Source organism: Catharus ustulatus, chromosome 11 (assembly GCF_009819885.2).
Source record: "Catharus ustulatus isolate bCatUst1 chromosome 11, bCatUst1.pri.v2, whole genome shotgun sequence".
NCBI classification, from domain to species: domain Eukaryota; kingdom Metazoa; phylum Chordata; class Aves; order Passeriformes; family Turdidae; genus Catharus; species Catharus ustulatus.
The window spans coordinates 13,804,465-13,832,281 of record NC_046231.1 but is presented as its reverse complement, the minus strand read 5'-3'; the positions used below and the strand labels follow the sequence as shown (position 1 = coordinate 13,832,281).

At 53.2% G+C, this 27,817-nt stretch overlaps 2 protein-coding genes across 3 annotated transcripts in view; both read right to left on the bottom strand.

Moving 5' to 3' along the window:
- Positions 1-333: 333 nt before the first annotated feature.
- FA2H (fatty acid 2-hydroxylase) lies at positions 334-12,197 on the bottom strand. The gene is made up of 7 exons (XM_033070001.1): positions 11,869-12,197; positions 6,073-6,168; positions 4,238-4,380; positions 4,025-4,131; positions 2,637-2,809; positions 1,897-2,149; positions 334-1,231 (listed from the first exon to the last, which is right to left on the bottom strand). The coding sequence occupies exons 1-7, from the start codon at positions 12,121-12,123 to the stop codon at positions 1,152-1,154; spliced, it is 1,107 nt and encodes a 368-aa protein (XP_032925892.1). The 5' UTR covers positions 12,124-12,197; the 3' UTR covers positions 334-1,151.
- Positions 12,198-16,379: 4,182 nt separating this feature from the next.
- Positions 16,380-27,817, bottom strand: part of WDR59 (WD repeat domain 59) — a 50,008-nt gene continuing 38,570 nt past the window's right edge. For both annotated transcript variants that reach the window (XM_033069441.2, XM_033069442.2), the window contains 8 exons: positions 26,375-26,508; positions 24,901-24,982; positions 22,925-23,037; positions 21,744-21,891; positions 21,584-21,656; positions 20,421-20,547; positions 19,871-20,013; positions 16,380-18,033 (listed from right to left, as the gene is read on the bottom strand). In XM_033069441.2, coding sequence (XP_032925332.1) covers positions 17,798-18,033; positions 19,871-20,013; positions 20,421-20,547; positions 21,584-21,656; positions 21,744-21,891; positions 22,925-23,037; positions 24,901-24,982; positions 26,375-26,508 — 1,056 coding nt within the window. In that variant the 3' untranslated portion in view covers positions 16,380-17,797. The remainder of the gene's footprint in view (positions 18,034-19,870; positions 20,014-20,420; positions 20,548-21,583; positions 21,657-21,743; positions 21,892-22,924; positions 23,038-24,900; positions 24,983-26,374; positions 26,509-27,817) is intronic.

The window sequence follows — 27,817 nt, the reverse complement described above, 5'->3', positions numbered from 1 at the left end:
AGCACCAAAGGAGGGGGGCTGTGGGCACTGGTGCTGGAAACAGGGCTTGACCCCTGCTGGGAGCGCAGGAAGTTTTGCAGATGGCTTCGTCAGAGGGCCAGGCTGATTTTGGGAAGTTCTGGGGCGCATGCGATGCTGTTGCCCAACTTCAGAGAAGTGAGTGGCAGAACCAGAACCCCAGCGTCACACAGACCTGCTGAGAATAGCCCTGCAATTCTCCTACCTCACCCTGGCTCATGAGGGGAGCCAGCAATGGTAGCTCCAAGGGCCATCAGCACCTGGAAAGGGACACACAAAGGGTGGGAGAACAGCCTTGTGAGCAGCCCTGGGGGATACATGTGCCAGACCCTTTTTAGAAAGTTTTATTTTTCAAAATATACAGTTTATTTACAATTGTAGGGTCTACAGTTTTATATATAAATTTATTTCAAACCTTTAAATATCTGCAGTAAACATTAGGGAAAAATAATAAAAAATAAAATCACAGGATCAGCAAAAAAAGGCATCTCATAGTAATTCTTTTCATTGGAGCTTGAGTTTCAAGTTTCAAGTCTATGAAAACCATGAACTTGATAAATTTGGCAGAGAGATATGGGTGCACTGGTTAGAAAAAGGCACAATCCAGAGCTGTGGGACCTGCTCCAAAGGGGCTGCAGGCCAAGAAAACCCCGTGCTGAGATCGGGCCAGGAGAAGGACCTAGGTCAGGGAATCTCTTGGCATGAGTTAGGCAATAGGGGTAACGGCAGCGAGTTGATGCCCTGGGGACAGGGCACCTCAGGAGAGACAGGGGCTCTGGCAAGGTGCCAGGGCAGAGGAGGGAGGGCAGCATCAGGCATTTCATCTTTCAGGCAGCAGATCTGCCCGTGCATCCATAGCCTGGAGTGGGAGGGCAGCAAGACAGGGGCAGGAGTCCACCAGGGAACCCCACAGCTCCTCCTCCCCTTTCCTCACCATCCTCAGCCCCCTATCCCCTTGCCAGTGCCACAGCTGGACCACAGCACTCCACAGGGATGCTCCACTTTGGAGTCACTGCTGTGGCACAGCCCCCAGGAAGAGGGCAGGGACCAGCTGGCCTCGCTGGGGGCTGGGGAGGGAACCAGCCCCAGAGCAGAAGGTATGGAGCCAGCAGCTGAGCACTGGGCTGGGGCTGTCAGTCCTCTTTCTTGAAGCTCTCCTCTGGGATGAGTGTCCGGAAAGGATAATCCCAGAAGCGTGTGGTGATGCCAAAACCTGTGGGCAGGGAAGAGAGAGTTCAGCCCACGTCACCACCATCATCAAGGTGATGCAAGGGCTCTGAGTTAAGTGGTGAGGGAGGAGTGTCCACATTTTGGGAAGGGAAGAAGGCAACGTGAGGACAAGGAGGAAGAGCAGAGGGAGCGGTAGCTGGCTGGGCCTTGCCAACAAGCCCCAATGGATGATAGCTTATCTGGATGGGGCGTTTTCTCCTAGGAAACCGGGCAAAGGGCAGGTTGAGTAAGCACTGGGCTAGGGAAAGTGTGGGGCGGATCTGGGGAAGCCCAGGGCCTCACCCTACACCTGTCAATGCCTCCCAGCAGAAAGAGATGCTGCCCTGTGCAGGGATAGGCACCCACACCCCAGCACCATGGGGGTTTGGGCTCTTTCCTGGCATTCCAGGCAGCACTGATGCCCACCAGTGAGATGGGCTGCTGCCCTCACCCCTGCGCTGCTCTGGCTCCCCATCCTCAACCTGAGAGCCAGGAAAAACTCCCCATGGGCCACAGCACCTCACATGCTATTTCCTCAGCAGTGCAGTGCTTGGCTTTCCCCATCCCAAATCCCAAACATTTTGGGAGCAATCAGCTGCACACATGCAGGCAGACCAAATCTTTGACAGCCCTTGCCCCTGCCAGCACGCACGGGGAACAGAGCACTACCTGATTTTTGGTGTTCAAAGTGGTGTTTGACGTGATAAGCCTTCAGGCCGTACAGGTAGGTGCCCTTTTTGGGTGAGCCGTAGTGGAGGTAATAGTGGATCATGTCGTAGATGACGTAGCCGCAGAGCCCCCCGACGAACACCGAGAGCCCCAGCACCTCGGGCAGCAGCAGCCGCAGGACACCGTAGAAGAAGCCGATCACCAGCGAGGCTGGCACAGGAGGGAAGACCAGGCGGGAGCTGTCGAAGGGAGACTGGAAGCAGAGAGGATGGTGGGACAGGCAGCTCACCCTACCTCCCCCAACACATCCCTGCCAAGCATCAGGGAAACCCATTTGGGAGAAGCCAATACTAAAAACCCTCCCCAGAGCCGTTCCCAGTGGTGAGAGCAGCCCCCCATGTGTGCCAAGGTGCCCAGGCAGGTGGTGGTTTTATCTGGCAGGTGCCCAAGCTCCACAGGGCCATTTCCTCCAGCCAAGCTACAGGGAGCCTATGGCTCTTTTGGTCTTCCCCCTTGCCCAACTACACAGCTTGAAAATTTAGCTCCAGCACCTCCAAGGCTGTTTTGCAGCCCTTGCTGGTATTGGGTAAGTGCCTCGCTTGGGATGCCACCACTCACACTGAACAGGCACGAACAGGCTCAGCCTGAGCAAAGGCCACGCAGTAACAGGCTCCAGCGGGGCAAAGGCCACCATTCCCACGGCCCAGCAGGCGCCAGCGGAGGCGGGAGCTGCGACTCACCTTGTGATGCTGCCCATGCAGCAAGAAATGCAGCGTGATGAGATAGTAATTACTAGCGGGTGGCTTCATGTGGAAGACAAAGCGATGGATGAGGTACTCTAGCAGGGACCACAGGATCATTCCAATGAGGAAGATGAAGGGGAAGTAGTATTTGTGGACAGGGATGGAGTACTCTACACAACGAGACGTGCAGCGGTCAGCAGGGCAGGAAACATGCAAGGTGCTTCTACCCATCACTATCCTCCCACTGGCATCAGGTGATGCTCAGCTCTCCCTCCCTCCCACCCCTACCCACCTCCTGTCCTGAGCTTCTCTAGGGAGCTAACTGCCCAAGCACTCCTCCAAACCACATTTTCCATTGATTCCCATTGATTTACAGATACAGTCAGCTTCTTGCTGTCTCAGGAAGCCAGCGAGGGGAGCTCCCTACATTCCAGATGCCAAGAGGGGCTTGGATGGGCACTCTAGGGACTGCGTCATCATTACAAATCTGCTTCACCCACCAGAACAAGGCAGGAGGGACCTCAGTTGCACATGCAGCACTCATGACAGTAAAACAGTGTTGCTGGTGTTGGTGATTATTTTTTTGAGGGAAAAAGAATAGATTTGTTGGGCACTTTCCCCCGCAGAACATTTTTCAGCCACCTCCTTCTTTCAGGGCTGGCGGCCAGCACTGTGTCCTTCCTAGCAAAATTTCGATTCCCCCAAAACCCACTTATTTTTAGGAAAGAAAAAAAACAACCAAAACTTGGCAGCAAGGTGCTGAATGCCACAAGGAGCAGGGGGTGCCTGTGCAGCAGGCGCTCCCCACCCCACAGCCGGGCACAGCTGGCACTGCGTGGCACCTTGCAAAAAAAATAGGGAACCCAGCAAAAAAGAAAAAAAAAAACAGACAACAAAGAAGACAGCCTGCCCCGGCCACGCTTGTTGTTCCCGGGGGAGCAGGGAGCAGACAGTGGGAGATTCAAGGGCAGGCGCTTCGGGCAAACAAGCCTCGCACTGTGCGGCGCCGGCGGCGCTGAGAGCCGGGTTTGTTCAGCCTGGCCCGGGTGGGCGTCAGCAGCCACTGGAACACACCCCAGCACCACAGAGCTCGGCTCTGGGATGGAGGGAACGCAGGCAACAGAGCAGAGCACAGGTCAGCTGATCTGCTGATCTCCTGGGGGGACCAAATCTTGTGGTGAGAGCAGGGGATGGATGTGGGCAAGCACAGGTGGCTTCATGCAGGGGACACATTGGTGGCCACAAAGGAGAGGTGCTGACCTGCTGCTCTCGAGTGTGGCTTGTGGGGAGCACGTACAGAAGGAGGGATGAGGAAGGGATGCAGGTCTCAGCCCACCCAGGGTGGGGTTGGTAGTGGAAGCCCAAAGCTTTGCTGCTGCTCATACCTGTGGTGAAGGAGGAGAAGAGCCTGGTGTTGCCCTGAGCAAGGGAGGTGTAGCTGACCCAGCTGAGATAGAGCACCACGGGCGTCCACACCATGAACACCACGTACCTGCGGGGTAGGAGGAGATGTCAGAGGAAGTGTCCTGCTGGCTGGTGAGCCATCCCCCCTCCCTGGGCAGGCACCATCCAGGGTACAGTGCAGACCCCGAGCTCACCATGCTGTCTTGGAGAGGAACTCGAGGAAATCCGAGTGGAAGAGGCGGATGGGCCGATCCACAGGCTGGTGCACCCACTCATCGTACTTCTCTCCTAAGTAGCCCACCTGCCACAGCAAAGGCTTCTGCCAGTCTACCAGGTCCTGAGGGAGCAGACAGTGGTTGTACTGCTGTGGAACCCACAAACCATCCCAGAACCCAGGCACAATGCTGAGCAGCTGCTGCAGGAGTTTGGGCTGCCTTCCCATGCCCCAAGAGTAGTTCCTTCTGGTTCCAAGGTGACCTGAGCTCCCCACAAGCACCAGCACAGTGCAGACAAGGGGCCAAATACACACCAGCCCCATCTACCTACAAACAAGGGGCTTAGCTCACCCTTGTGCCACCAGGTACCTGCCAGCAGATCAAGGTGAAGGTGGCTGTACGCAGACCTGGCTCAGCATCAGGCCCTGATAACTCTTTGCCACTTGAGCTGCCAAGATTAGATAGTGAGCAGTGATATTCCCCAGCAGAACACCTCTGGTGGTACATGGACCCCATTGCCACAGCACTGCCCCAGCCAAGGACATTTCTCCTTGTGCAGAGGACACATGGGGCAGCCACAGCTGTTTGGGCACGCCAGTGAGGAGCAAAGTGGGAAGGGATGGGCAGCAAGGATACAGGATGGGAACACAGGCTCCAGCACTGCCGCTGTGCATGGCTGAACTCAGGTGCAAGAGTAAGAAGGGACCTGTGCAGGTACACATGTTGGCATGGCACAAAAACAAGGGGGCACAACTGGCAGCACCACATCTGCCACTGCTCAGCATCCCTGAACACATCTACAGCTGGCCTGGCCGGATAAGATGGATTCTTGATCTTACTCCTGTGCCAGGACTGAAACCCCAGGCCTGGCACCTCTCCTTGGGCTGCTTGTGCCACACAGCACTGGCACAGCAATCTGGCACCTGGGTTGGGCTGCCAGTGGTGGGGATGGCTCAGTTTGGGGCACCTCAGGGCAAGGAGCCAGGGTGGCTGTGGCATTTTGGGAGCTCTGCTGCAGGCAGGGATTAACACAATCACACAGGAGGGGAAACAACCCCAGCTGGTGTATGGGATGGGAACAGAGCCAATCTCCACTGGGGAGGTAAGGGAAAGTTAAAGCAAAAAGATCACTTTGAAATGGCACATTCTCTTTTAAAGGTGCTCAGTGATAAAATATGAATCTGGGGAGTGAAGAATGTTCTCCTGCTCTTAAAAAATCCCAGCTTTCTCCAAGATAAAAGCAAGCTCACCAACCAGCTGGGGCCATGCAAGATGGAGTGATGGTGCTATGGAGGGCAGGGACAGCCAAAGGCACCTTGGGGACAAGTCCCCAATGTTGTGGCATGCTTGGAAAGGAGCTGGTAGGGCAGGAAGCACCCTGAACACACAGAGATTGCCCTGCCCAGGCTGGGGAATCCCTTACTACTCATTACAAGTGCTCAGGCGAGGGAAAAAAAATAAAACAAATAAAGTAATTAGAATAAATAAAGCAAGAAAGAAATAAAAGCAAGCAAGGTGTGGCTTGGCAACATTTCCCTCTGGAAGGGCACAGCCGCTGTCAGAGAAAGGCATCTCTCCCATGCTGCTGCAATGGGAGCCTCCCAGCATGGCCACACCTGTGCAATAAAGCATGAGCAATGCCATCCACACCAGGAGAAAGGGCAGAAGTGACTGGATCAGTTCAGCTCCCTCACGCCATCCCTCCCATCCAAGAGGCCAGCAGAAATTCAGCACTCACGCAGGGAAGAAGAGACCTGGTGTTTCCCAGCAGCACTCTAGCAAACAGTGTGCTGGAGAAACTCCACAGCTCTTACCTTCTCCACATCCACTGTTTTGTAGCAGAGATCTGTCTGCTCTGGGCTCTGTGCTGCAGCAACCACCTCCTTCTCATCCACTGTCTCAGAGAGGCTCTGAAAAGAGAAGGAAAACCCCGTGGTGAAGCACCAGTGGCAGATTCAGCTGGACATGGTGATGGCTGTAGCACTCAGGGTATGACCAGAGTGAGCTCCTGCCTGCTAAATAAATATGGGGAAAATTCAGGTGGATTTAAGTCAGTCAGTTCCTGCAGAGCAGGTTTCCCGAGGGAAGCAGCTGCCAGTGAGCTGCACTGCCCTTCAGACTGTGCACCGAGCATCGTGGGCTTGGGGCTCTTTGGAAACTCCTGAAGAGCCCCAAGAATGTTTGGAATACCCTGCCCGTGGCCAGGACAGGGTGCTTCAGGGTGGCAATGGCAAGGCAGAAACCCTGGGCCCTGGGGCAGCATTTTCCCCTGCAAACAGGCAGTGCCATAGCAGAGGTCACCTTGCCACCGCCAGTAAAGTGAGGGGCATTGCTGGGTTAGTGCTCCCTCCTCCCACCCCACTGATCTCCAACAAAAGCCCAGCTTGGCTAGGCTGGCAGACCTGGGAAGTGTGGTACAGCCGAGGCCACCACCCTGGCTGTGGGCACAAGGAAAAACACAGAAGGAGGGACCATGTCCAGGGAAAAAAGGCAAAGTGCCCTTCACAAGGTGACACTGGGCTGGGTGCCTTTGCCACGGGCTATGGAATATTAGGTTGTGGAATACTGGGTTGCAGCTCAGGAGAGTACATTGAAGCACAGGGGATGCACTGGTGCAGTGGTGACAGGATGAAGACTCAGCTGCAGTCCCACTGCCAGAGCAGGCTGACAAACAGGAGAAACCTGCCTTGTCTGATGCTTGGCAGCAAACACTTTGCCACCTGCCAGCACCAGCCTCCTTCCTGTAGCTGTTCCAGCTCCAGCGCTGACCGTGCCGCTGGTGGGGGGCTTGGTGAGGCTGCAGCGTGCCCATGCAAACCCCAAGCCAGCCATGCCCCCCAGAGCAGTGCCAACTCCCCGTGCAGGACGTGCCAAACATGCCTTTTCTCCTGCTCTGCCAGCCCGAGTTACCCATTAACCCGGAGCAGGGTACGGCATGGCCCGGCAGCCCAGCACAGCCGTGCCCAATGGGGCTTCCAGCTGTGCTGCTTCCAGACAGCAAGGATTTTCTCCCAACTCCTCAATGGATCCTCTCCCCGCTGCTCCTAGAGGGATGCACTGCCACCCTATTGATGGGCAATGGAAGCTGCAGGAGGGCCTGGGATGCAGGAAAATCAGTGCCACCTCACCAGGATGTCAGGACTTAACTCTGTGCCTTGCTGGGGACACCAAGGCAGGGCTCAGGCACTGTTTGCTGACAGCAGGCACTCCTTGCTCCCACCCTATTTCCTGGGCTGGCCAGATTTCAAGCCTCATTCTGCTGGTACAGGAACTGCATTACCCAGCTCTGAGGAAGCCCCTTGCCTGGAGCAGTGGGCAGAGAAAGACAGGGAATATTTCCAGTCAGTATTTCCAGGCTGGAATCCCACTGGCATCAATTTTACTGCAGGCAGAGCATTGATATGAGCTGATGCCACATACCACCACACCTCTCTGTGAGGATTCCCACCCCTATTTTCCCCACTGAATCTCTGTCCTTCAGCTAGACATTCCAAAACCCTAGGGCAGATAGGATGTCTTAAAATCCAGCAAAGCATGGTGGATTTATGATTTTGCCTCTGTCCCACAGGTGCTTTGGAAGGAAATTTGGCATAAAGAGAGTGAAACAGCTTATCCATGCCCAGAGAAATGGGCTGGTGCTCTCCACCTTCACGCTTGGACCACAGCCTAGCCAGCAGCAGGAAGGATGCTTAAGAAAGCTGGGCTGATGCAATGATCCTGGCACCTCTCCTCCCTTTTCCAAAATGTTCACACACCTCCAGTTCCCCTGCCCATGGATGCCTGAGCACTATGTCATGGTTGGAGGCTTCCAGGTCCTCCCAGGTCACGGAGATGGACTGTGGGACTCACATTCCACCCCACCACTAGCACCTGGGCTGGGTGACATCAGTGAGATGCCATTGCCCTGTGTACTATGACAGCTCCCTCCCAGCACCTGAATCATCTCCTACCCCTCCTCCTCCTCAGCTGGGGAGCAGGAGGAAGGCTCTCCTCTTGCTCACCCTGGGGCTGGCACTGAAAGGACCAAGAGCCATGTTGCAACCAGGATGCAAACCACACTGGCATGTCCCGACTGGCTCCCCAAAGGGTGGCCTGCTCCTGCCTGCCCCAAGCATGCAGGGCCCTGCTGGGATCAAGCCCCATGGGACCCAAACCAGTGCTGAGGCTTCTGCCCATTCTCCTCCAAAGAGGAGGTGGGGTGCAAGGAGGCTGAAGGGCTGTGCTCTGCAGTCACCTGTGGGTGGTGAAGGTGTATCTGAGTTGTCCCCAGGCAAACAGGTCCTGCCAGGGAAGATGAACAAGGGGCCTGATGTAAGGAAGGGAAAGTCAACGCCTACAAGGCACTGGGACAGCAGAGAGCAGCAGAGCCAGCACAGTGCTGCTGGGACACAACGGGGCCAAACACCCAGGGCACGGCATGATCCAGTGACTGGGTGACCCAGCATCCACCCATAGCATACAGCTGCCCTGCGTGGGTCAGGCTGGGAGCTCAGCACTGGTCCTGCACCAGCTGGAGAGCACTGGCTGTGCCACCCCAGTGCTGTCCTGCATCAGGGCTTGGGACATTAAAAGAATAACATCCAGCTGTGAAGTGAGCAGATACAGATAGAGGGGTGGTCCAGCACAGGGTTCCGTGTTTTTGGGACACAGGCAGAGAAGCTGGAAACCTCCCCCTGGCCCAGACAGGGCAATGCTGCCTGCAGACAGGTGCTCTACTGAAAGTCTGGACCCAGGGGTATTTTTCCACCCATTTGCCCAGTGAATCAAACCCCAGAGGGTTTGCATTGCTCAGAGCCCCCAGCTTCACTGGGCTCCTCAGAGGCTCAGTTTGCTGGTGTCCACATGAGACAAGCTCTGCTGGCAGTGCAAGTACAGACATGCAGCATGAGGACACCCAGGAGGTGCAGAGAGCCCAGGCAAGGCCCTTGCTTGTGGGGGCACCATCCCAGCACCACCAGACCAGCCCCATGGTCTGTGATCTCTGGCTGGCAGAGCTCCACGAGGCTGTGTCAGCCCATTAAACACTGGGTGCAGCAGGACTATTAAAAGGAGGTAAATTTAACTCCTAATCATAGTAGCAATATAAAAAGGCACTTCTTGTTACATCACTCCCAAAGAGGTGCACCAGGGTCCCGCCTATGTCCAAGTGTGCTCAGGGTGAGCCTGACGTGCAGCAATACAGGCAAGAGGAAGAGACAGACACTAAACCTGAGAAGAATGGAAGATTTACTGTGACTCACAGCCACATCATGCACCCCAAGGAGGCTGTGATGAAAGTCTCTCATTGCTCAAACTGGAAGGGTAATTAGATGATCCAGTTCCCTTCTAACGAGACTGTTAAAATCCACTGTCTAGTTTAGGTAATTATTGATACTCAGTTTGATCTCCCCTATATGTCCTGCTTGCATAAATAAAATGTTTAGGGATCAATTTGTCCTCAGCCAAAAGGACAGATGCAGAAAATTAACTTGTGGCAGAAGGAGAGAGCCACAGGACGGAGCACAGAGACAACACCAGTGAGATGAAGGCTGGATCTTATTTTCTTTATCTGTCCTGCATTAATACCTTTCTCCCCCTTTCCAAAATTTCCTGGAAATTTCTGGGGGAAGCAGGGGAGGACGCTGGATGCCTGGGGGACCACAGGACTCTGAATCCCTCATCACGGGAAATGATGCAGCCCTGGGACATCCAACAGGTGAGAAGAGGCACTGGCAAAGCTGTGGGGACCTGGACTCAGACTGGGGCAATGTAACCCTTCAGAGAGCTGTTTGGGCTACACGTGCCCCAAAGCGTGACCCAAGCACCACCAAGGCACCGCCTCTCCCCAGAGAGGATTTCTGTGGGGTGGGGAGTAGGGCAGAGCAGGTCACACATCAGGGCACGCTGGACACGGCCTCACCACGCAGCAGGCAGCTCTAATCCCTCCCCTGTGTGTCACCGCCCGGGATGGTTTATCTGGCACCAGGCAGTGTGTGATCTCCTGCGCCCCGGCGTTATCACGCCATGTATTTGCATTGGGATGGTGGCAGCTCCCCTCGGCACGGGAACCCGTCCGTCCGGTACCTTCCTTCGCCCCAACCCGCTGGGCTCGTCACGCCTGCGAGGAGGCGGCGGCTCAGCGAGTGTCCCAACAGAGGAGGTGCCACCGCCGGGATCCGTCCGGGGAAAAGGCAGGCATTGCACCGAGGCTGAAACAAAGCCCTGTCTGTGGCGCTGGGGCCGAGGCTGCGCCCTGGGCAGGACACCCAGCGAGAGCAAACAACCAGCCAAGGGACCGGCCGGTCACCGACCCCGCTGCCATGGCTAGAGGGGAGCGCCCGAGCTGCGCTGCTGAAGGGGCTGGGCTGGCCCCGCTGCTCAGCATCCTGCCCACGGCGTGCTGGTAATTAGTGAGGGCTGCTAATTGGGAAAGAGTGCCCAGTGCCATAGGAGGCTGCGGAACTTCCCCAGGGAATTTTCCCTTCTGCCTGGACAGCACGGGACTGGCACAGTGGGGACAGAGCTGTGCCATGGACACCCATGCCCCACACCAGGCAGTCAGGGAGGAGAGGCAGGCTCAGCAAACCCCGGTGCCGAGCACCTCAGTCCCTGGCTGAGTGTTGACAGAGCCAGGAAGGATGTCCTGTCCCATTGCCCACCCCATGCCATACAGTCCTGCTAAAACTGACACTGGGCTCCATCTCCTGCATCCCTCCAAGGACCCCAACACCTCCATGCCACATTGGCACCCCAGATCCACCCACGAGCCCTGCTTCCTAGCATGGCCAGGGTGGGATGTGGCTGTGGAGTGGGACCCTGTAGATACCAGGTTCTGTGCACTTGTCATCCTATGGGCCTCAGGGTCCCCTGCACCTCAGGCCCCACAGAACTCCTGGGAGCCAGGAGGCACATGGGACCTTGATACCCTGCACACCTCAGATACCACCCATACAAGATTCCAGGAGCCTCAAACACCCTCTGTCCCCTTCACCCCCCACACCCTGTAGATCCCTACAGAGCCTGATCCTATGTCCCACACAGCTCAGACTGAGATTTGGGTGCACTAAACAGCTTATATGCTACGTGCACCCCAGAAACATCCTGTCATGTACACCCCAAAGCCTATCCAGCCTCTGTATGTCCCCAACAGCTTGGACGCTGAGAAGCCTGGACTTGGAGTGCCCTACAGACCCTGTATGGCTCAGCCCTGCACAGTCTGGATCTACACAGCTTAGACTCCATGCACTTTGGATTTCAGACGCTCTATAAACCCGGCACCCTATCAAAACTCGACCAGGACCTAGGAGGCTCTATAATCTCTGTACATCCCACTCCCAGGACGCGGGGCATCCTATAGAAATGCTGCATATGCCAACCCTGGGATCTGGGGTGCCTTGTACCCTGTACATCCCAGATCAGGACCTGGGACACCCTGTACAGACCCTGCATATCCTGGAGCAGCACCCGGGACACCCTATATCCTCTATACCTGCCAGTTCCGAGACTTGGGGCACCCCATAACCCTTGTTCACCCTGCACCCGGCACCTGTGTTACCCCACAGACTGTATATAGCCCTGGGTTCCCCTATAGCCCGTGCCCACCCCGGTCCCGGCTCGGCCCACGGCGGTACCTGCTCCAAGTCCCCCACGTAGTACTGCTCCAGCCAGCGGCGGGCGTTCGCCGAGTGCCGGTGGGGCGGCCCGTCCAGCGCCGCGCTCACGTCGGTGCCGGCCCGGCGGCGCAGCAGCTGCTCCCCGCCCGGGTGCAGCCGCACGAAGCCGCTCAGGTCGTACAGGCGGCGGTGGCAGGAGACCAGGCAGGCGCCCTGCGCGCAGCGCGCCCGCACCTCGGCAGCGCTGAAGGACCGCGGCCCCGCCGTGGCCATGGCCCCGCCGCCGGTGCCCGTCCCGCTCCGAGCCCCGTCCCGTCCCGGTGCGAGTCCCGTCCGTCCCGTCCCGGCGCGCTCTGCCCGCACCTGCTCATCTGCATACATGCATATGCGGCGGACACGCCCCGGCCCGCCCCGCCGCAGCGCATTGGGCGGCCTGGCACGGGTGGGGCACGGCTGGGTGGGGCGGCTCTGCCCCACCGCAGGTACCCTGGAGAGGCAGAACGGGGAGGAGGGGGCACAGGGCACCCCGAGGATGAATGGGGAAATGAGGCGTTCCCAGGGCAGGGGAGTGTGCCCCAGAGGGGCCCATGGGTGCGGTCAGGGTAGGGGAATAGGGGGTCTGGGCAACCTTGGATGGGTTATGGGGGGGCATTGGGGTACCCCCGGGTGGAACTGGGGTACGGGCATCCCTGGGTCGGGGATGAGGCTGTGAGGGCATCCTGCGGTGGTAGCTGGGGGGTATAGGGCACCCCTGGGGGAATCACCCTTCCCAGGTTATCAAGGACCCCCTCCAAGGTCCTCGGTGGCCACGGCAAGGGATCCCCTAGTCCCGGTTCAGAGTGCCTTAGGAGAGCAAGGTCCTTCCTGGGGTCACCCAGAGGCCAACCCACCCCAGTGTCACTTGCTGTCAGGCACCACATCCCCTTCCCAGCTGTTTGAAGACATATTTCCGCATTTAATTAAATGTGCAATTAGCCAGGGGGGCAGGAGGCAGCCCTAAATACCTCAAAGAATCACAGCCAAATAATTAACAAAGAATGACAAGAAAGGAGTTTCCCATGCAATTTTCAGAGGGAAAATTTCCCTCTGAAATGAGGGGGGCTGCTTTGGGGTGACACCCTCGACCACAGGGGCTGGCCACATGCCAGAAAATTTGGCGTTGCCGGCCACACCGGGCTGCAACCAGTGATTAAGGTGGGGTTTGCCATCCCAGGAATGGGGAGCCCCTCCAGCCCCACCTGTAAGGGTGGGTCAGCACACCACCTCAGTCCCCCCTCTTTGGGGTGCTGTGGGGAGCTGGCCAGGCGTTCACTGAGGCCTTTAATCAAGGTGGATGCAAAACCTGCTGTGGCTGTCGGCGTCGGCTCCACCTTCCCACCCAGCTCCTGACATGGCCCTGACACCTGCTTGGGGGAAAAGTCCTTTCTTGGGTGGGCAGATTGATTTTGCACCCTGATAGGAGCAGAAGGGTTAAGGGAATACTGGGGCTGCTGCAGGGCACCTGGGGTGCATTGGGAGTCCCTTGGGGTGGAGGACAAAAATATTTGCTGGGGGTTGGGAGGGCCACAGGAGTCCTGAGAGGTTGCTGGGAGACCCCAAACAAGGTGCTGGAGTGGGATACTCTCCCAAGGGAGTTCCTCAATGGCCCAATGTTCATCCCAATAGTTGTTGTGGATGAGCTCAATCTGGCACACCCCTCTGGGGAATTAGGGTGGCTTCTGGATGGACATGGAGGATTTTTTAATGAGCATGAGGGCAAGGTGGGGGGCAGAGGCAGACCTAAATGAGCTGGTGCTCTCAGCTGGAGGTCACTGCACCCAATCCCAAACCAGGAACCCCAGACCCCAAGCATGCTCACATGCAATGGCCACTATGCCTTTGTGAAGTGCTGGAGGAGATGGAGGGGACACCTGGCTGTGACCCCACCATGCAGTCCCCACTGGCTGCTCTTGCCTGTGCAGCCCAGCCCACCTTGGGTTTTGGGGCTACAAGCTGCCAAGGGACACCCTCTGTAACCACAGCTCATGGCAGAGGTGGCTCTTTGCCAGCCCACAAAGCTGCCAGGTGACCCTGCTGCCATCCTCTCCCAAGCACATGGAGAACTGTGGTCCTCAAATGTGCCACAGCAGCGCTCAGGGATATGAGACAGGCTCTTGTGAGGTGACATTTCATCTGCCCATGTTGGCTGCTGGGTGCTGTGGTGGGGCTCTGTCCCCCTGTGCAAGGCACAAGGGTGTCCCCACAGAGGGCGAGCTGATCCCCAGCTCTGCAGTGAAAAGGGGGGACTGTCACCTGCAGAGCAGGAATGCACTGAGCACGGGTGGCACTGGGAGAGGACGGTACTGGGACCAAACTGCACAGCAGACACCAGCATAACAGCACCAGATTGGCAGCAGAGGGCTGAGCCAATGCCCTGTCCCTCCTGCTGCCCCCATCCCCTGTCCCTGCACCGTGCCAGCCCCAGGACAAGCAGGATCAGGAAGTGTAGCTGGTTTGCTGATGAGCCTGGCTGAAATGAGAGCAGCCAAGTGGCTTTGGCTCATCAGTTCCTGAACTGGTTTCCCCACCAGACAGACGGACAGACGCTGAGGCTGGCACACAGGAGACAGCAGGAATGTGCTGCTGGGCTTGGAGCAGAATTAGGCCCTGCAGTGCTGGAGGGGCTGATACTGGGATAATGGAGCTGTGGCCGCCAAGGAGGAGGAGGCCAATACATACTCTGCTTGGTATTGCATCCATGGGGAAAGGCCTTCCCTCTCTGCTAAACACTCCTTGTTTCTCTGCCAAACTCAATCATTGGGGATTAATCTTCCTTCTCTGCACATCCCTCAATGGGGATAGGGAAGACACCCCACGCTTGTTACACCCTCAGTAGGAAAACAAATAGGGTTTAAAATGCTGACAGTGGCCTTCAGGGCACAGCGTGGGTTGTCGTGGGAGCTCTCTCCCTCTTCCAGCCCCGTCCTTGGGAAAGCTAATGGATACACAGGTAACAGCCCTTGGGATGCACTTGGCAGGCAGCTGAAGCAAGTTTTGGCAAGCAGCTGCTCAGGGTCGGACCTAAGGTCTTCCTCCCTCGGCATCCTCCTCTGCACCAGCCCGGGAAGGGTGCCAAAGCAGGTGGTGGGGTGTGTGGGCATCTCTGCAGAGCGCTGCTGGCTGAGCTCTCTGGATGGAGGTGGCCTGGGATGGGATGAAGCTCCTCTCCTTGGCAGTGTCCAGTCACTCCTGGAACCCTGGCAAACCCGTGGCACTGGTGATGCCCTGAGGGAAGTGGTTTGATACCCCTCCCACGCACCGTGCAGGGAGCGCTCCTGCCTGGTGCAGAGCAGCCGGCTTAATCCAATGTCCCCTTGCTCCTGCTCCAGCAGAAACCATGGATGGGGCATCCCCTGCCCTGCAGCACAACTGACCACGCTCCTGAGCACTGTGCACCAGCTGAAGGCTCTATCCAATTCACCTGGTTTGACCAGGGCAGCATCCCCAGAGCTGGTCTGGCCGCATCTCTGACCCGGACTCACTCTGAGCAGTCCCTGCCTCCCCTCCCTTCTCTAAAGCCTGCAATTCAGAGCAAGATTTGGCCACACTGGGCAACTTCTTGCACTCCACCGAGTTATTCGGAAGAGCAGGTGGGTGTGGGGATAGGCAGCACAGGAGGGGCTGGTGTGGGGCCCCATTTCTGACCATTTATTGCTGCCCTGCACAGCAAAGCCAACAACGTTTTTCTGCTCGACTGGCTCTAGGCAGGCAGGAATAAGCTGTTCGTGTTTCCTTGCGAAAGTCACTTGTGCATGGAGCGGGGCTGCTCCCAAAGGCATCACCAGACATGCTGCAGGGTGTGAGAGAAATGCCGGCAGCATCCGGGAAGGAATTCCACCTACCTGTGCAGGGCTGCACAAACAGCCCCGGCCAGGGCTTTTCCGCCTTCCTCTGAAGCGCCGGCCGCGCTCCGCCTCAGGGGCACTCACATACTACCGAGATGGACCGTAATGGACTGTAATAACACACTGAATACCACGATTTGTCGGTCCGTCACCTTTAAATAACAAATCTCCTTTCCCTTCCAAGCTACAGGAGCACTCAAGCATGGCAATGGCAATACTTGAGTGGCTGTCAGGCCGGGGCGGAGGCGGCAGCGCGGTCCCTGCAGCTCCCGGCCCCGGGGCTGCCGCGGCGCCGGCCACGACTCCGGTGCTCCCGCCTCTTATCCCGGGGCACAGACGCTGCCCAGGGCCTCCCCGAACTGCAGGATGTGGCCTTGGGTTTGCCGGCAGCTCAGACGCCGCCCGGCTTTGTTTCCCAAGAGGAGCCTCACAACCGCGGGCAGTTCGCAGTGTGTTCCCAGGCTGGTGTGGCAGGTGTTGTTAGCACATTGTCCCAGCCAGGGCAGGGACACTCAGCTGCTGTGGGGCTCTGCTACCACCGAGCCCCCCGCTTTGGGGTGCAACACTCAGCACCCTCTGCAACACACACCACCGCCCAGGGAGGGAGAGCCATCAGGGCAACACCACATTCTATCAGAACAGCGCTTAAAAAAAATAATTTTAATGTTTTAATTGTTTAAGATACATCATCTGTTTATTCCACAGCAGTATCCCACAGCCTGAGCTAGCACAGGGGTTAGGAGGGGGCATGGCACATGGCCCCGCTCAGCAGGCAAGCGTGGGAGAAGGGATCAGTGCCGGTACAGGTGGGGGTAGCTGCAGCTCGATCATCCCTGACCACACAATCGCCCAAATCCAAAGCTCAGGCTGAAGGCAGCCCTGGAGAGGCACAGGCTGTATGTTCCAGGTGTGCACACACTGCCCAGCAGTGTGGGAATGCCCCACAGGCACAGCCCCAAACACACAGATCCATCAGTACATTCTCCAGTTGATGCTCCACAGTAAGAAAAGTCATAAATCTTTTGCCTCTGTGGATCCCACCATTCTTCCAAACCCCCCCCTTTCCCCTAGAAACTGCTGCCTCCCTGTTCATCACTCCAGCAGCAGCAAATCTCCAATCACCCATAATTCTCCCCATAATATCTGGAGACAACAGCCAAAGGAGCTGTACAGAGTAAGTGTTCTCTTTGTGTTTTTTCAGCGAGGGAGCAAAGGCTTTCCAAAACATCACATCTATGGAAAGACAGTGTGGATCTCAAACTCATAAGGCAGATGCCTTTCCCAGTCACCAGGAAGTGTCACCAACAAGACAGGGACAAGTTAAAGTGCATTTTATCACCTGGTCAAAGCAGGAGATGGAGACACCTTAAAGCCTAACTAAAGTACTAAAACTGCTGGAAGCAATTAATCCCAGGGACCCTGGGTGCCCGTCTGGGCTTTTCACAGGTACTAACTAGTGAGCAGAAATCTATTTAAGAAGCAATCCTGAAAAATGCCATTTCCTTCTCTTGCTTTGTGGGGAAATCTAAATGATGTAAACAGCCATTCAAAATAAGGACCCTGCTGCTTCCAGGGAAACTCTGAGCACAGTTCCATGGACTATTTCCTCTTCAAGCACCATTTACAATGCACCTTTAGAACTTACTGTTGCTTGAGAATGATTTCTACTTTAATTGTGTAAAACAACTGTTTTGCTCAGTTTGATCCCCTGTAAGGAGGAACCTGGAAAAGACTCTGAAGTGAGTATACCTCTGCCAGGTGGGCCCTTTCCAGGGGAGCTTTCAAAAACCTCTTAATCCCAAACTAACCAATATTCACACACCCTTCTGCAGCAGAGAGCAATTTTTCTGGTCTGGTATCCATTGCCCGCAATGGACACGGGGAATTGGTCTGAAAGCAACCTGGGAAGCGTAGGAGTAATGGAAGCACTTGTAAACATCACCACAGCACATTACCAGGACGTCCTGCTTCAGCTCCTTGCTGATCTCCTCCAGACAGAGCACAGCAGAGCTGACTCAACATGGCTTGGGAATTAAATATTCACTCAGTGCTGTCCCCCCTGCTCAGAAGGTGCTCTCGAGCAGGCAGTGGCACCCACAGCCTGTGGGACAGACCTCCTGCGTGCGGAACCATTCCATCATGTGGCTGGTGTGGCCCCCGTGTCCGCAGGTGAGGCAGAAGTTGGAGGAGCCGCGCACGGCCACGTGGCAGATGGCGCACTGGAAGGTGAAGCCCTTGCAGACGGCGCACTGGGTGCCGCGCACCTCGCTGCGGCAGTGGCTGCAGTACACGCCGAACTCTGCCGGAGGGAACACACGGACAGCAGGACAGTTAGTGCTGGGGGAACCATGGACATACAGCCCCTCAAACTGCCTCAGAGCTCCATCAGGATGGGAGAGCGGGTGGTGTTTAGAGAGCTTGGTTTGTTCTCCATGTCATTAAACGAATGGGCAACCGGAGCATTGAGGCACTGACTGGCCCACCAATTCCCCTAATGGCTACAGCTGTCTGCTAGAAATGTGGGCTGGATTTCAAGCTTTGGAGACTTGAAGGCTTCCTGCTGGTCTCATCCACTTCTTACCACTAGGAAGTGTCACTAAGCAAGCAAGAACAGCCTCCATTTCTCATCAGAGAGCCCACCTGATGCCTCAGACATGGAGGGGCAAAGGCAATGGGTTAAGTCACCTGTTTTCACTCCAGTTACTCCCCAGAACTTGTCTTGGGTGACAAGGTGAGACTACTGCTGTTTCTCTGGCATCCTTCACCTGTTTTTCTCCCCCCCAGCTCAAGCACATCTGTTCCCAGACGTCTCTGAAGAAGACAATTTGGCAGCAGTCCTTAAGCTGGGCATCTACACTGCTAAAAATATTTTGGGAGAAAACTTCTCTTTACCTATTTGCTGGCTAGCTCAGTTAGAGATCTTCCAATTTTAACATAAGGACACTTCAGCCCAGGATCAGAGATGAAAACAGGCCATCTCAGAGGGAATAAAGGACACTCATCAGCACAGAGCTAAGCATTGCTGGCATAGCAGTATGCGAATTTTCCAGCTTTCCTGGAGAGATGTTACAGTCTATAAAACCCTTGAACCAACACCTACTCACTTCCAGCCAGAACTGTGAAGAAGTCAAACCCATTCTAACCTCTGTCAAAGGTTAAATGTCACATTTGCAGTGACATTTCAGTAACCAATGGATACTTCATCCATGTAGCAGGATGCTCTGCCTAAGCAGGAGTAATACAGTTTGGATTTTGCCCACTTGCAAGTGATCAGTGATGAATTGAGCAGGGGGGGACTGCTGTTCTTAGTGTTGAAGAATGCTGAAACCAGCTTGATCACACTACCCCAAATCAGACCCATCACACGGATAGGTAAGGCAAATGCTTCCTCACCAAGGCTGGCATCAACTGGGATGTGAAAGCTTTGGTAGGGAAGGGAGAGGCAGATGTTTACAGAAGAAGAAACCAAAGAGCTGATAGCATCTTACTCAAAAATAAAACATGTTCTGTTGAGCAGGCAGGACAACATTTTATCTAAAATCGTGTGACTGACAGTCAATCACTTCATACCATAAAGACCAGTTCCAATTTTAAATGGTGAAAATTTTTAACACACCTCCCTTAGGTGTGTGTGAAGATCCTTACCTTGGGTGGGGACACCCCACAAGGTCACTCCTCAAAGTTGAGTGAGAGATTTGGCCATGGTCATTGCTATGGGTAGACATCAGTGTCTACCTGATAATTATTAAACTAGCTTTGATATTAATTATTTAATAACCAGTGCACTATATTACTAGTTTCAATTTTCTATACTGTGTGGTAAATAATTCTGTGGTGAATAATTTAAAGCCTTTTTAGTCTAATGATTAGCATTATATTCATGAATTTAAATAAACCCTTAATATTTTATTCATATTAAATAATTTGTTTGCCATCATTAATCCTGTGGAACGATTTGTACCAAGGTTCAATTACACCTATATAATAATTTCAAACCCTTGTGACTCCCTTGGGTGGGTCTCTCAGATAAACTTTGTCCATTCTGTCCATGACACATCCTGCCCTGCAGACTGCACATTCCCAAGCTCCTGAGGCAGAGCTGTGGCTCTGCCTGGGCAACTGGAGCAGACACTCACCAATTCCCTTGTGGGGATCAGGAGGACACGAGACAAACTTCAGAACCTCAGCCCGCTTCTCTCGCAGGCCCCAGCGATAAAGGATTTCTCCATAACACTTCTTAAAGTCATCAAATTGCTGAGTGTTGGCAGGATCCAGCAGCCTAGAGGAACAAACAGGCTGGTAGTTGACTGACTCTCAGAGACTCTGGTTGCAATCCTCTTTCCAGCCATGGCTATGCAACCAGCTCACACTGCTGGAAATGCAGCAGGGCGTATCCCAGGGGTAGCTGAAACATTGCTGACACAAACTGCTCTGGCCTTGACTTGTTCTACACTGCAGGGTGCACTGTCCTTTGGGGCCCCCACCATGGCCTCTTAGGCATGTATCATGTAAACCCAGCAGCAATGATCTGCAGGATGAAGCCTCTTCGAGCAATCATGTGAATGACAAGGTCTAGAGGCAGGTGTGGTACTGCACAGCACCAACAGAGACCTGGCCATAGAATTCCATGTGACTGAGACACAAGTTAGGCATCTCTGGATACTCCTGAGGCACATGATAACCTACCTTTTGTTTTTCTCATGCTGGTCCTTCTCCCGCTCCCGATGATCAGGATACATCAGGTTTCCGTAGCGGAAGTCATCTGGAGAAGACTCACACCAGGGAGTGGAGGTCTGCTCCGTGTCTTTGTTTGCTGCAAACACCAAGAGGCTGTGAGTGCATCTCCCCCCTCAAAACTGGAATCAGGAAGGGATATGAAAGACCACAGGTTTACACCCCCACCTTTCAGTCCTATCTCTGTCCTACTACCCTCTGCATTCCAACAAACACTGCCCCGCCTCCAAGAACCAAGTGCCAGCCTGTACTTGCCAAGTGCTTCTACTATACTTTTGGTGACAGGACTTAATGCGGATCACCAGGCAGAGAAATCTGATGTGGAGGAATCCCTTTTGTCTTCTGCTTTAGAAAAAAGTAACCAGGCAATCAATCCCATAGAGTTTGCTTGGGACTGCTTTCCTGGGCAGACCTGGGTTGCTTTTTCCTAGACAGGGAGGACTCTCATCACCAGGACTGCTGTTACGTAAAGGGGCCTCTGCATGCAAGGTGCTGCCCTGGGGGCAGGGAGATGACTGCTAATAACTGCTACAAAAGATTATCCACTCCCCTAACCCCCATGCTCTTCTTTTCCCCACTTCACACATGCCTTGATATCACACTGAAAAGTTACAGCTGTGGTGCTAACAGGGCTGATGCTGCCCCAGGCCATATACATCACTAGGAATCTGTAAAAAGCTTCAATTCTGACACCAGAGCCCCCCTGTGTCACCTCTGTCACAGTGAAAAACCTCTGTGGATAGTCACCAAGAATCCAGTCTTTCCAACTGCTGTGTTTTTTCCAGTGAAAGAAGTAAGCACAGCTTTTCCCCCAAACCCTTTAGAATTAGCCCAGGTAATGACATTTTGAGGCCATTTTTGATACTTGTTGAATGAAGTATCTAATGAAGTCAGAAGGTACAAGACTGCAGAAGCCTCCACACAAATACTGCAAGGCCTGCTCACTTCCAGCCATGGAGTCACACCACACTGGCCAAAACCCACAGAGCTGCTCTGGCAAAGCACATCTGCAATCACAGTCAGTACTAATTCCCTCCTTTCCCCACCATAGGAGCCATCTAAAACCTTGGCCAGAAGGACGGGATATTCCTTTATTTACTAGCCAGGTCTCATACCTATGCTCCAGCCTCCAGTGCCAATTCCAGGATCTGACATGCTGGAACAGGAGCCAGAGGAAGTAAAGCTGGGCTGTTGAGGGGGAAAGCAGAACAAATCATGTAATCTGTGTAAGAAACGTTCAAAGATGCTCAAGACAAATGGGAAAGAAATGCGTACATATCGGCTGTGGGAGGCCAGGTTGGAGGCACGCTGAGGAAAGGGGACAAAAGAGTTGGGGCACCCCTGGAGCCTGGACTGGGCTTCAAACACACTGCAGAGCATGGCCAGGGTCTGTACGTCATGGAGCTGTGAGTAATGAGCCAGCCTGGGAAATAAAAAAGACAGTGTGAGACCGGGCAGAATTCAGTGGCAAAACCCTTGAGACTCCACGGCAGCTAATTTCAAGCCCTTTGCATACATGGGTTTGGGTGTCATGACTGCCCACAGGAGACATTGAGGGACTGGGTTGGCTTTTTTGTCACACCTTTGAGCAGCCAAGTTCTCCTTCTGAAAATGCTCATGCCCCAGCTGGTGGGAGAAAGATGGGAGCTCTGGGAATCCAGCAGTACTTGGGCTCTGATGTATGCTGGAGCCATTAGACTCACTCCCAGCCGCAACATCTTTTTGACAAAGCCCTCTGAGTGCAAGCATCCTGCACCTGGATCACAAGGCAAAAGGCTGCTGCAGGTTTTCTAGAAAGCTAGGAAGTTTCCAGCTTGCTCTGGAGATTGAGAGTGATAAAGAATAACCTGTGCTGTGCTCCTACTGTGCATTACACTGCACTGCCATGCAGCAGGAGAGGGCTTGGCCAAGCATCAATATGGAAAGCACAGCACACAAATCCTGCACTTCCAAATAGCCTGGATTGACAAACAAAATTAATTACTAATTATGTGCCCTCCTAAGCAGATTCACCACCTGGAAGACATTTGTAGCTAACACATGGCTTTGAGGCCATTGGAACAAACTCCCAGTAAAGCTGGATGACAACAGGAAATCTGAAAGTGAAAAAAGGTGCTGCACCAACAGGCTTGTTTAGTGGGGAGCAGGAAACCCAAATCTCCAAGTCAGGCATTGTGGGCATGGAAAGCAGAGCCCCACCTGTGCCTGGCCTATTGCTCAATGCTGGCCAAGGAAGATCTGAGTGATAGGTGGAAGGTCCAGGGCTGCCTCCTGTATGCCAGAAACACATGTGGAGTTTCCCTTTGTGATGCATCACAGGCTTGAGATGGGAAAAAAGTCCATGCTGTGGCACTGCCCCAAATGACCCCTGAAATGACCCCTTACACATAGATAGTTACAGAGGGCTCTGCTTCAGTAACCATTTCCCAGCCCCTCCCCAGCATTCAGACACGTACAAGGACTCCAGTAATTGACGTCCAAATGGATGTTGTGCCCAAGGTATCTCTAAATCTGGGTCAGACTTCGGTCCAAGACAGAGATCAGTGGCTACCATGGCCAGTGACCAAACCTGGCAGACAGGAAGGAAAAGCAGCAAAGCTACAATTAGGATTAACCACACTCCCAGGGCATAGGCGTGCACAAATTCACACACAGACAGAGATAATAATGGAGCTTGTCTGTTCTGCTTTTTTTGGGGGGAAGTTTGTTTGGTTTTTTTTTTCCTGACAGCAGGGAACAGTTTTGGTCTCTGTGTCACAAATAATGAAGAAAAATAACACAAAACCAAAGCTTTCCTCATCCCACTTGCTTTGTGTTTGGGTTAAACGCAAAGGCAGAACAGTTTACAGTCTATTAGGGCATTTTATATTCACAAGCCTCAAAAGGGTTTAGATTTGATACAGTTCTTCGGTTTAGAGGTATCTGGTGGCAGAAAGTTTACTGGTAAATCATTATTTGCATGAGAAGTAGTCTTTCATTAGTGGTGTCACTGAGCACTATTCTCTAATGCAGCCTGGCACAGACAGGACACTGTTTTTTCTGCTTCAGAAGTTTAACCACTTCACATGAAATTTCTCCTTCATCTATCATCCTCTACTCTGAAAATGGTTCCATTTTGTTAGCCTCTATACCACTGATGTAGGATTGTTTTTTCTCCTGTGCCTTTAAAAATGGGACTTGTTAGAATATTCCAGGGAGCAGCAAAGTTCCTAGTTTAGCATGAAAAAAAGAGCAGGAAAGGAAAAAGAGCATGGTGCTAAAAAGACAGCAGAAATCAGAGAACTGACAACATGGAGAATAAAGAAAAAACACACTCCAAGTATAAAGAACAAACAGCCAGAAAAAGTAGTCCCAAAGCTACTCGCTGTGAAACCAGAGAGAGCAAAGAGAAACTGAAACAAGGACTGGGCTGAGTAAGAGAGTGCACAGAAAGGAAACCGGAAAGAAGCCACTTCCTACACTGCTACAGAGCACATCAAACCTGTAACCTGCAACTCAAGCCTGCATGTCTGCTGTGAGCTGCACTACAGGCTGGAGTTACACAGGACAGGGAAAACCAAGCAAGAAACAGAGTTATCTCAAAGAAATCTTGCTGAAGTCACTCCACCCAAACTCTGGACCAATGTGGACAAACCAGACTGCAAGAGGAAGAACAGACAAAGGGGAACCAGACCTACTTTCTCTCTGCTGGTGTCACAGAATACACCAAGAAGCAAGACAACAGCTTGAGTCAGCTTCTGCTTAGATCAGGTAAGCCTATGCATGTTGCCTGTCCAGATCTAGGAAGAGCCAAATGCTGAGATGATGTGCACAGCTCCTGTGGCACTGCCAATTCCTATCTCTTTCAGGTGTTCCCATGCCCTGTCAAATATTCTGCCTCTTGCAATGGACTAATCACAGGGAAAAGCATGAGCCACAATAGCCATTTTTCTCCTATTTTTAGCTGAAGGCAAATAGCCAGCCCCATTTTGGGGCCTCTGGGCCCAGGCTCTCTTGGGAGAGGATGGCTGCAGTTAGTACCCAGTGCCAGCAGAATGCCAAACAATGGGAACAATTACATAACTATGAAAAAAATTACAGATCAAAATGCTGACAGCAGCTAGGCAACTCTGTGCACAGTTACTCCATTTGATGACTCAAAAGCAGGCTGCATTCCTCACTTTGCCTACAGGAATTCCCTGAAAAATGTGTTTTACTCAGTTTGGCAAAGGGCATAAAACAATCTGTGTGCAGTCCTGGGAAAGAATCTCTCAATGCCCAGAGTCAGCGAGGTGGGGACCACCTTGGCAGCCGTTCCACAGGCCTGGTTCACCACCCAGAGACTCCCTGCTAGTGCTGCTGAACCCCAGTGGCCCTTTGGGTGTTGGTGACAGCCCAAGCCATTGGAGGGTAGCACAGCAGGCTGAGGAAGGGGTCTGGTTCCATGGCATACCTGTACGAGATCTCTCCGCCCCACAGCCAAGGCTGAGGCAGCATTCTTCTGGCAAGTCTCCTGGATGTTATTCACATTCAGTCTGAAAAGAAAGGAGATAACTCAGCTCTGATTGGAACATCACCTACAAAGGTGGGGAGGAATGGGGGGAAGGGGGAACATGGCTCTGGCAGTAGTGAGCAGCCCAGAACCTCCTGATCAATATGAGCCTCTTTGTGTGGCCAGGATCCCATCCCATCCTTCTCTGTTATTCAGGGATCACTGCCATCCTCCTCCCACTATTCATTTTTGCTAATACACCACACATTAAGTCCAACTCCACACTAGCTGGGATTGATTCTAAACAACACCATTTCCAAGAGGATATCAGACCAAACTTCTGGTAGGGTATCACAAAGTCCAGAATCATTCTCGTCCCTAAAAGCTGGTGCCATTGGCTACATGGTCCTGCTCCCATCCAGCCCATCAGTCTGCTCTAGCTGACTCAGAGGGAGATGGAGGCACACTGGGAAAAACTAGGCTGGCTGGGGGATGACACACCCACTGTGTGAAGCCTTGACAGGCTGCCAAGGTGGGCTGAGGAAGCCCACGTGTGCTTTTCTGCCTGTCATCAGAAATCTTCCCAACATTTCAACTGCTTGAGGTTTTTACAGTACATGGAAAAGGGTCAGGCTGTTTACACAAGATGTCCCAAGAAGAAAGGTCCAACAAGTTTTTTAAAACAATATTCTTTTTAATAACATAGAAAGAAGGGGTTTTTTCCTCTCTTTCTTTCCTCAGAGAGGAAATCTGCTTCTTCCCTGAATGTCCATAGACTGGAAAATCCGTTAAGGACCAGCCAGTATTACCAAAGCTAAGAAAGAAAAAATTCAGGAACAGAGGTTTTGTAACCATGTGATTTAGAAAGTCTGGAAAAAGGAAGCCCTTTTTGAAAAAAAAAAGCCAAAACAAAATCAACAAAAACACAAAAATGCCCACATCTTTTCATTAACACAGAATAACCTGCAGAACAGACCTGACATGTACAACCAAGACCCCAAGTGGGAACATATCAAATACTTTTGAAATTAAAAAGCTTTATGAGCTATTTAGAGTTTTACAAAATGAAAATGTGCATTTACTGAGATTTTTAAGCCTGTGTATTTAACATGAGATTTGAAAAAGAATTTCCACTGATAATTTCTCTCTTTAGCAGGTGAAAATCTGAACCTGTAACATTGGCAGTGACAATGCTGAAGCACCACTTCAAACTCTGTTGACCACACCTCATCACAAATTTCTTCCCTCATCCTTTTTAGATTTATAGGAGACAAGTCCCCTCACAGGCAGAGGGATATCAAAAAAAGCAGTAAGGCAAGAACAGAGGTAGAGAAACATTCACAGATCCATGCTGACTGATGTCAGGATTAAAGCACAGCAATGCCAAAGACAGCTGCTTTCATTTGGGAAAGGATGACAGCCTGCATGTACTCACATGTAGAGCTCTCCCAGCAGCTTGTGGACAGGCAGCAAGCAGGAAATATCTTGGATAATAACTTTCCCAGCAGCTTTGATGGGTCGGTTGTTGGTATCTGTCCCCTCTCGTTTGCTTTTCCACCTCCTTGATTTCTGCAGAATGAACAGTAAAGTGTTACTAGGGAAGAGGACAGTGCACTGCTCAGGACAGGGAAAGCACTAGGGTCAGGAATAATGCAAGCAGCACCCAAACCTCCCTTTCAGAAGGCTCTGTGTTACCCTGGAAAACATCCATGACATGCCCAGGAGAACAAGCATCTCCATCTGTAGGAAGTGAAAAGCAGGTCAAGGCAGCGAGCTCAAGGTCAAACTCACTCAAAAAGTATTTGTGAGCCAATAAATAATAAATCAGCATTGGGATGCCAATCAAACCTGGGCAAGTTTGGCAGTTCTCATTCTCTGGGAACCCTTTGCAGATAGACCACTGCTGACTTCAGCCAGCATCAGCACAGAGACATGCTGGAGGCAGCTGCTGCTCACCCTTCGCCTCAGGGCAAGCTCACAGCTCCACACTGTCTCTAGGTCTGCCCTCTCAGGGTGAGAACAGCCCTGTTCAGTGCCAGCACAGGGCTCCCACCTCCTGCTTTATCAACAGCTTCAAACAAACAACTGGCAGGTGATAAAGCAGGGCCCAAGTTTTCCTAGCAAGGATCCCTAGCTACCATGCTCACCGCTACTTACAGCTGGCTCAGAACATAAAACGGGGGAGAAGAAAGGAGAGGAACCAACAGAAGGGAACAGAAACAAGAAGCCAAGATTCCCAAACACTCCCTGTAACAGATACAGAGGCCATCTTAAAGCCAAGCTGCATAAAGCTACATTGGCTGTGTCAAACACCGTAGAGTATTTGTCTGGTATCCTGACCTCTTCCAGCTCCTTGCTCTAGGAGAATGAGGAGGAGGGATGAGAGGATGTGTGGCAGCACAACAGGCAGAAGGCACTGGAGCTCTACTGAAGGAAGCACTGGCTGCTAGGCAGGGTTCCAATGCTTTGCAATGCTGCTCTCCTATGGCGTGTTCCCTCACTGCCACTCATGCTGGGGCTTCCCACACATCTCATCCAAGCAGAACAGCCCCTCTCTCAAGAGGCCAGCAAGGCAGCCCTGTGCTGATGGCTCTGCAAGGCAGACACAGGCTCACACTGGTGCTCCTAAAGAGCAGACAGGATACAGGAAAGGCAGGACTTGGATTTGCAAGCAGGGTCACCTTTACCACAGGTGTGAGGCCAGCTCTGGGATGGCTGAGAGCCAAATGGCTCTTGACCTTGACCATGCAGTCCTGTGAGAACCTGGGCAGGCTTAAAAAACTACTCATGACCTTAAGAAATGCCACTGCCTGCCTGGCACAAGCTTAGGCCAGTGTGCTGAGGTCTTGCCATGCTGAGCATACTACTAACACATGCC